Raw genomic sequence first — 9,324 nt, forward strand, 5'->3', positions numbered from 1 at the left:
CTCTGGAGATATAGAAGGAATGTTGCTCAAAATGTTTATGTTCGTGTAAAAATGCAATTAAAATATTCCTGACTTGACATTCTCCCCACACGCCCCCCCTTTTTTTTTAACTGGGGATTTCTTATGTTTCTTCAGTAAATAGGAACCATAACATTTTGGAATCTGAATTCAGCTGTTAGTTACTATTTGAACAAAATTTAAATACTTGAAGTGACTATGTACTGCAGCTTCTGTCAGATTATATTAGTTGGCTGGGTCTATACCCAAAGATAAGATCTGAATGCCTGGAGAATCATTTGCAAATTGTATAAACTGTGTTTGGAAATCCTCCTCTTGACTCGCCATAGGAGAAGGCAGCATTGAACTGCTGCCCAGGCCATGTTCTGACTGCCAACACGTGCCGTAATTAGTAGTTCGGGCTCTGTACAGTGATACATACTCATTGCTCTGCAGACAAGTAAACAGTAGTGATGTAATTTAATTAAAAAAAAATTAAATCTGGATTCCATACTGCATTCTAACTAAAGTTACTGAAACTTAAATGGGAGTAGGTCCTTGAAATGAAATATATGGTATAAAAGTCCAGACTGTAATTTACAGAGCAAAATGTTACTCTGAGTACTGGCTTGCTTATTAAAGCAGAGGCCAAAGAGGCGTTTCCATTAAAAGGGACAATGATCTTAAATCAGTTGTCTCGCTGAATATTACCTTGTATCATGACGCTGGTGTATCAGTGCTACTAAAAAAACCCCTGATAATAAAAAAGCTGTTAAACAGATCACTTCTTATTCACAAAAGCTGGATACTTGGTTGCATTTCATTGTCTCTGTTATTATGCCATGTCCTGGTTCTGTGTGTTGAAGTTGGGCTGGTGGGTAATCTGTGAGCACTACTTTCATTTTAACTCATATTTCCAAAGCTCTAAGAAATGTTTGTAAATTTATTACATTTTGTTTCTAGAGGATGCAGCTCCTTGGTGATTACAACTTTGGCTGCAAGCTGTTTTCATGATCTGCTGAACTTATCAGCTGCCTGCTGCACACCAACAGCTGTAAAGCTTAGAACTGTGTAACATCCTGATGCTGTTGTTGCTGATGGAGAGAAACAGGACTTGGTAGTTCACTTGGCGGCAAATTATTCAGAAGAAAACCTTTCCAGGGATCTGGATTGTTTTTACCATGGACTCCCCATCTGTCCAGCCAGATGTTCACTTGGAGAACAGCAGCAGCAGTAATGGCCCCCCCAGCAGCTCTGAAGAACTTTTGGATTGTAAAGCCGAGTCAGATTTACCAGTTACAACAGATGAAATTAACAGTAAGTTACTTCATATGCACCAAATCATTTCCTGGTCTTACCCAGGCTTCTCTACAACTATCTATTTTGTTCAGGTGATGCTGAAGGACTTTGTTCCTTGAGGACAGGAATTTCTTGTACAGCAGTTTTAAGCAAGTTTGGTGAAGGCTAGGGCTCTGTGTATGGGAAAACTGTCTTCTGTTTTAAAATTTATTCTTTCAAAACAAAACCAAACTATTAACTGAAGTACTATTGGCTGTCAGTTGAGTATGTGTTGGTCAGGGTGTTACTCTTGTCTTCTGATAGTGTTTCCAAGAGTGTATAACCTGAAATTCTCTAGAACTAACAGTTCTGAAATGATTGTTATGGAGTAAACTCATGACTGGAGTACTTTATTTTGGCAAAAGAAATTTTCCTAATAAACTAAATTGATTAGGCAAAAACGAAAATGTACTCAAGTCTCTCTAAACTTCCACTTATGGAAGAGAGATACTGGCACGTACTCCCTAAATTATCTCAAAATAACTTTTCTATGTAGACAAGCTCTGTAATAAAATAATCATGCAGCTGTTTACAAGAAACTTAAGAGAGTGCTGATCTGAGTAGATTATAGAATCATACTTAGGTTGGAAGGGACCTCTGTGGGTCGTCTAGTCCAACCTCATGCACAGAGCAGACCTAGTTTTGAAGCTAGATCAGGTTGCTCGGGGCCTTGTCCTGTTGAATTCTGAAAATCACCAGAGAGGGAGGTTCAACAGCCTCTCTACCCTTTCCAGTATTTAGCTGCTTTCATTGTGAAAATCTTTTCCTTGTATTGAGTTGAAATCTCCATGTTTCCACTACAGGTATCTGAGGATATGTTAGTATATAAGGATGTGGTGGTAGATGGGTGGAGGGGGTGTATATGTTGCGGCTGCGTAGATACACAAAAGTACAGAGGTTCCTTACGTAAAAAGAGGTGATCATGTGATGAAGTTGTTAGCCTTCCGCCCTCCTGTCATACCACAGATTTGTCATCTTGTCGCAAGCAAGAAAGAGGAGGCCTGAGACTTTATTTGCATTTCTTACGCTGCCCTTTATCAGACTGGCAGAGTGTAGTTATATGATGATTCATTCATCTTTTACGAAGTTGGAGATCACACATTCCTGTCTTCTCCTGTGTTGGACATCGTCCAAACAATTGAATTGTGGCTTACAAATAGGTAGTGTGTCTTTTGACTGTTTTCAATCTAATTGCATCTCCTCCCCCACTGTTCTAAAAAGACCACAGTTGTATTGACACTACGGCAATTAAATTACTTTAGTTCAAGGCAGCGTTTAGATTCCAAGTGTCTCATGGCCTCAGGAAGTTGCCAGGAAACCATTCCTGCAGAATTTTGCTCCAGCATCTCTTTTGTATACCACTCACAGTTGTGAAGATAAAAATGTAAATAAAATATAAACCTGATGCAGTAATTGCTGCAGTTTCTGAAAGGTGGGCAGAAACAATATTTCTGAATGTGCGAGGCATCTTCTTATTTTTGGCTTCTTGTGGCTATTCATAGCACTGACATCTATTTTAAATTTGGTTTTGACAATCTTTTCGTTTTAAAATGCCTTAAACTCTGACTTTGGTTAGTCATTAAAAAGGCAGTCCTGTCCTCTGTCCTCCTTTGCATCCTTGTTGCACCCATCCCTTCCATCGTGCCTGCAAGTGTTTTTGTGATCACATGGTGAACTAAATCAGAGAACTGTTCAGGCTAAAATGGCCTGAAAATGTTCTCTGCATGACAAATAAGATACTCAAAAGTGTTTTAATTCACATCTTGGAGAGCAGATGGGTTTTAGCAACCTAAGGCTGAAAACTTTTTATTTTTACCCACATTCAGTTTCCTCATTCAGTTTCCTCTGATCTGGTTCACTGTACAAACATCTGTGCTGGCTTAAGGGAGGATGCACCACAGAGGTGGGAACAAATGGTTAGGGGTAGAAATTTATCTTTTCCTCTTTAAATTACTCTGAAGTGAAATTTGACTGCACTTAAAAGGAAACCTTTTGCTTTCTTCAATAACAAAAATGAAAACAATTAAAAAGTCCTACCTTCCTACCTGTAACTTTTTCCCATATGGCTTATTTAATTTCAGGGTGCACTTTAATGTTCTCCACATACATGAAGGATAATAGCTTTATTTTTGAATTGTTTTGCTTTCGGAAGTTTGTAGAGTGATTCATTATGGGGGGGGGGGAAGTTTAATAGCAATATGTTAATGGGCTGGTCTAAATCAATAATTAAAGTTTTATTGTATCGTTGTAATCAACTTCCTGGCTACAGAATATTTCTGCATATGAATCTTAGAAACACTTAGTTTTGGGAGGATCTGTTTCTAAGTTCTGGTTGGTTGGTTTGTTTCTTTCCCTCCACATCTTCTTTGAGCAGACTTTAAAAAAACCAAACTGCTTATTCAAGTCTGTAGCTCTGAGAGGAGGAAAAACTAGAAGAAAGAGATAACTTGATTTTTCCACTTGCAAATACTTTGTGATCATAAATGTTAAATATTTTCAAACATCTTTATGAAAAAATAATAAAATCTTCCATATTATTCCGTTCCAGTTACCCCACCCAGTGATACATGGTGTGGGAATGAACAGAAGGACTGGCTATTTCAGTACCCTGCTCATTTGAGACCTATAATAACACATTTAAAGTTAGATATACAGTTTTGTTGCAACAGCTGTTTCATAAGTGTAAGTAGTCCCCAGCCAAATGAAGTAGAAATGTGTGAGAAATCCAAAATATAAACCTGTGAAGTGTTGAACTGGTTTTGAAGATGCATTTTTCCTGATGGAAAAGAAAAATCCAATATTAGCAAGCGGGGATAAAATTGGTATTAAAGTGGTTCTTGAATTGCCTTTTAATTGGTAGGTTTATTATTTTGATACATGTGAGCTTTGCTACTGTACTTTTGGTGAAGACGTCTTATTTGAAAAAATTTAAAGTCCGTTTAAAATGGAGAAACTCTGCTTGGCCCAGGCTGGACGTCAGGGTGGTGGATGCCTCCTCCCCAGTGCCCAGCAGCATACCAAATAGCTGAATCATTCAGCACAGGCCCGCAGTTGCTGAGTCTTATTTGTAGTAGGTTGCCACTCAGTGTGACGCAGATCACGTTATTTACACTCGGTGTTTCATGCTTCTAAACCTAACAAGATTTAAAAACCCGTGTGAGGTTTTGAAGATATTTTATGAGCACTTTTGAGGTCCTGCTTGAAGGCAACGTAGTAAAGCAAATGAAAGGAAGTTGTTCCGGTCTCTTTAAATGAAGAACCAAAAGTCCTTTATAAAATTCCTCCTGCCAGTTGCTGTCATTAGCAATTTCCATATTCTTACAGTCTAAAGGCAATAGTGGTAGCATTGTATTTGGGTGGAGGTGTGAAGATAAATGGGGTGGCTTACAGTGTAGCTCAGTGAAACTTTCTTTTCCAGCTACCAGTATTAACATCAACGAAGTGCCAAATGAAGAGGGAAGTCTGGAGATAAACAGCAAAGTGGACGCCTGCCAGAATGGGCCAGAGTCGCTCTTCCCCAACTCTCCTGTATCTTTTGACCCTGCCAGCAGTGCGCAGGGTCAAGAGTCATCCCCAGGTGTGACTGGTTTCCATGACAGCCTAAGGAAGTCTCAGGGAACTAGTGCTGAGGGCATAGTTCTTAGAAAAGAAGCTTTGCAGTCTCTCAAACTAAGTCTTCCCATGCAAGAAACTGAATTGTGTAAGCATCTGTTTACGGTGGCGCCCCTGCTTTCTCTTGCTGCATAAAGCTTCTTACTCTGAGCCTGGCTCTAGAATCCTATAACATCATTTAAGCTTGGACTAAACTTTGGTTTTGCAGTAAGCTTTTACTTTGAACTACAATTCATTTTCTTTCAGTAAACTACCCTCTGCTGCAGCTAAGGCACATGCCTTACTGTTTAAAAATCGTTCTTGTGCTGGAGGGGAATTTATGCTTTCTGGGGCTGAAACTATTCTAATCTTCTTGATTCTTAGGAGTAACAGGTGACATTAAAAAAAAAAAAAAAGACAGAACAGCAGAACCAGGTGATTTTAAGCTAAGTAATAAAGGGGGGAAGAGAAGAGCAATAAAGGGGAGAGAAAGGGGAAGCCTTTATATTAAGGTGTCTAATGCTGCAGGAGTTTTCTGAAATAATGTTTTTAAAAAGCCTTACTATGGCAAAGATTTAATGTGAGTTAACAAAAAGAAAGAAAATGTGTCTAGGGAACGTCTTTCTCTAACCTGTAGGGAATGAGTGGACTGCGTAGGTCTTGCTTAGTTTTATAATTTTAGTACTGTCAGAAGTGTAGGACCGGTGAGATTAAATGACAGCAATAGTTTTGTTCTTGCTGTATAATCTCTTGTCACGTATACGTGGAGGAACTACAGCATTTGCAAACTGAGCGACAGAAATACACAGGCTTTATCAATGCTTTCACAAGGATATGTCAGAAGAGGGTATTTTGAGGTGCATGTCAATAGGCTTTCCTTGCGTTCCTTGCTTAAGCATGAAGCATGTTGCTGATGGTAGAAGGGGCTTTTTTCCTTTTGCATCTAATTTGCCTGTGTTGGAGTTTTCTGCTTGACTGTAAAGATACCTTTCATTTACAGGCTCAGTAAAGTCTTCACTCCCATTGGAGAAAGAAGAACAAATAAGACTTCAAGCAAGAAGACGGCTAGAAGAACAGCTCAAACAATACAGAGTGAAGAGACATCAAGAAAGAGTGAGTACTACGCAACAGATCTTCTAGATTCAGTGTGTTGTTGAGACGCTTGAAAACTTTATCATTTCTGTGCTCCAAATTACTGTTTTCTCTGCTTTAAATGTTCAGTAGCTTTCTCAAATGTGAGAAAGCATTTTTTTTCTTCTGGACATGCAAAATTTGGTTCTCTGTTACCTCATTGGTAACGTATCATTTTATGCTACTTAAAGTAGGGGAGAAAAACCCAAAACTTCAGTAAGTTCAATTTTTTCTGTATTTTTCAGTTAGCTGTTGGAGTCTACCTTGATCATTTTCAACATGCATATATTGAGCCTTGATAGGGTTGATTGTTGATGTAATTTACCTTGTTCATGAAATGATGCATATATTTAAATATTAGTGTAAAAATGTAGAGCTTTACATATTAAGTTCTACAGCAAAATAAGTCTTTGATGCTAGTTCAAATGTAACATTCTGGAATTCATCATTGACTCTTTGCTTCTTTTAGTCAAATCAGTCTACATCCAAAAACCGACCCTCCAGCACCCTGGATCCTGAGCTGATGTTAAATCCAGAAATCTTGCCCAGAGCTAGCACTGTAGCAATGACAAAAGAATACTCCTTTTTGCGGACCAGTGTCCCCAGGGGGCCAAAGCTGGGTAGCTTGGGACTTCCAGCATCCCCAAAAGAGAGAAGAAGTTCAAAATCTAAGCCCAGTAAGATCCGGTCCTTGGCTGACTACAGAACTGAAGATTCAGGCTCTAGAAACACTGCTGGGAATTTTGTGGCTACTGATTTATCTGGTGGGACTCTGAAGCAAAGCAGAAGCGGTCCAACATCAGTTGTTTCTGAGATTAGTCTACCCTCTGACACAGATGATCAAATAGAGAATTCCTCCTTGGCAGGAGATAGCGTTTCAGAGATTGATGGGAGTGAAGTGGGAATGAGGCTGGACGGAAATGAGAGTGACAGCTCTACCTACAGCAGCGTGTCAGGAAAAGGGCTGTGTAACAGTTTACAGAATGCAGAAGGCAAACGGGGTATTCCGTATACAATAAACGGTCAGAAGATATATCCTGATGCAATAGGGCAATTTCCTTCCATCAGTGAGGTGCTACAGGCTGCAGCAGTAGAGTATCGAGCCCAAGAGCAAGAAGTTAATGGGGAAGTACGGAGTAGGAGAGACAGTATTTCTAGCAGGTAAGAAAGATCACCGTACAGTGAGGCCATTATTAGGCATTATACTTTCTTGGAATAGGCAACCTATTACTCTTACCTTCTAACAACTTTGGATCCAGTTTTAACTTACATTCGTTGTGATCAAATCTGTTGTTAATTTACAGATTCTAAAAGAAACTGAAAGGTCACTTCACTTGAGTACCTATTTACTAAGTATATCTTTAGAGAAAGATATTTTTGCCACTGACAGTGTGTTTTAAACGTACTGCTAGCAGTTGCTTCTGTCTGTATTTACTTGTGAAGCGGGCATTCATTCACTGAATCACTGATGTGGCATTAGTCTTTAAAGTCTGAAAGCGTCGACTTAACTGACTCAGTGATATTTATTATTGTCCTTTTCCTGATCTAGGCATTTCGTAACTATTTGAGGTCTGAAAGGCACATGCCAAGAGTCTTGTCCTAGATACTCTTACCCTCTTCAGCCCTTTAGAATGAGATTTACTTAGTCTCACAAGCTTATGTGTGTATGTAGGTATTAAACTGTGATTCAGCAAGCAAGTGGATGACTGGTGAAGTCCTTAACAACGCAGTTGTGGGGTTTTTTATCAGTTGTCTGCAGATGCATTTTTTTATACACGCTAATTTTGAAATTACCTTTTTTTCCCTTCATTGGAATAAAGTGTAATGCCCTGAGAAGTTAAGGTAAAATCAGTTGTCGACAATTATTCCAGCTCAGACTTAATTCTTACAGTAATGAGAGAGAGAAGATCTTTTTCCCTAGACTCCTTGGCTGTACATCAGGGAAGGAGCATAAGGAATCCCTTATACCAAATACCTATTCTTTCTTCTTTTGCAGCAGCTGTTGGTATTTCTCAGGCACTTTCACATTAAAGCAGACAATTGCAGACAATAGTTGTGGAGGTTTTGTGCTCCCGTTACGTCTGTTTGCTTATAATGGGATATGCAGATACAGAATAAAACGAAGTCAACCATTGCACTTCTGTAAAATAACAAATATATGGGTGCCACACTAGATTCTAGCTGCTGCAAATATAGGAAACTAATGTATAAAACCTTAGCATGAATATAATTTCTTTATCTCTTTGGATGGTAACAAAGGTTGTTTCACTGTGTCCTGGATCCATCATAAAGCCAGAAAAAATGTCCTAAATTCTAGGTCACGCATGGAGTCTGAGTACCTCTTAATTTCAGCTTAACTTTTCTTCAACTACATGAGTGTTGTATTCTAACCCTTTAACTGTATGTGCTGTCTCTGTCTCCAGTGTTTCTATGGAAAGCTCTATCGCAGGAACTCATGATGAAATGTTGCAGGTTCTGAAGGAGAAGATGAGACTTGAAGGGCAACTAGAAGCACTCTCACTAGAAGCTAATCAGGTAGAAAATGAATTTGAATTTCTGTATTTAGCAAACTATATTAATTAATTTTCAAGAGCCTCCTACTCATTACTTGTGGAAATTGTGTTTTGTAAAAACATTGTTGAATAAGGTACTTTACAAGGATGCTGAGGTGGGTTGACCCTGGCTGGATGCCAGGGTCCCACCAAAGCCGCTCTATCACTCCAGACAGGGGAGAGAAAAAATATAACGAAAGGCTCGTGGGTCAAGATAAGGACAGGGAGATCACTCACCAATTACAGTCATGGGCAAAACAGACTGGACTTGGGGAAATTAGTTTAATTATTACCAATCAAACCAGAGTAGGATAATGAGAAATAAAGCCAAAGCTTAAAACACCTTCCCGCCACCCCTCCCTTTTCCCAGGCTCAACTTCACTCCCGATTTTCTCTACTGTTTCGTCCCAGCGGCGCAGGGGGACAGAGAATGGGGGTTGCGGTCAGTCCATCACACATTGTCTCTGCCGATCCTTCCTCCTCAAGGGGAGGACGCCTCACACTCTTCCCCTGCTCCAGCATGGGGTCCCTCCCGCAGGAGACAGTCCTCCACGAACTGCTCCAGCGTGGGTCCTTCCCACAGGCTGCAGTTCTTCACAAACTGCTCCAGTGTGGGTCCTTCCACGGGGTGCAGTCCTTCAGGAACAGACTGCTCCAGCGTGGGTCCTTCCATGGGGTGCAGTCCTTCAGGAACAGACCGCTCCAGCGTGGGTCC

The 9,324-nt window shown here is 39.9% G+C and overlaps 1 protein-coding gene across 2 annotated transcripts in view; it reads left to right on the forward strand.

The window, feature by feature from the left end:
• The first annotated feature begins 964 nt into the window (after positions 1-964).
• The window catches only part of GOLGA3 (golgin A3), a 27,010-nt gene continuing 18,650 nt past the window's right edge, over positions 965-9,324 (forward strand). Inside the window, exons 1-5 of one of the 2 annotated variants that reach the window (XM_009274341.2) lie at positions 965-1,314; positions 4,754-5,035; positions 5,927-6,039; positions 6,527-7,218; positions 8,481-8,592. In XM_009274341.2, the coding sequence (XP_009272616.1) occupies positions 1,179-1,314; positions 4,754-5,035; positions 5,927-6,039; positions 6,527-7,218; positions 8,481-8,592 (1,335 nt within the window). In that variant the 5' untranslated portion in view covers positions 965-1,178. The remainder of the gene's footprint in view (positions 1,315-4,753; positions 5,036-5,926; positions 6,040-6,526; positions 7,219-8,480; positions 8,593-9,324) is intronic. The other variant, XM_009274342.2, reaches the window with a different exon arrangement.

This window comes from Aptenodytes forsteri, unplaced genomic scaffold (assembly GCF_000699145.1).
Source record: "Aptenodytes forsteri isolate BGI_AS27 unplaced genomic scaffold, ASM69914v1 Scaffold79, whole genome shotgun sequence".
In the NCBI taxonomy this organism is placed as follows: Eukaryota; Metazoa; Chordata; class Aves; order Sphenisciformes; family Spheniscidae; genus Aptenodytes; species Aptenodytes forsteri.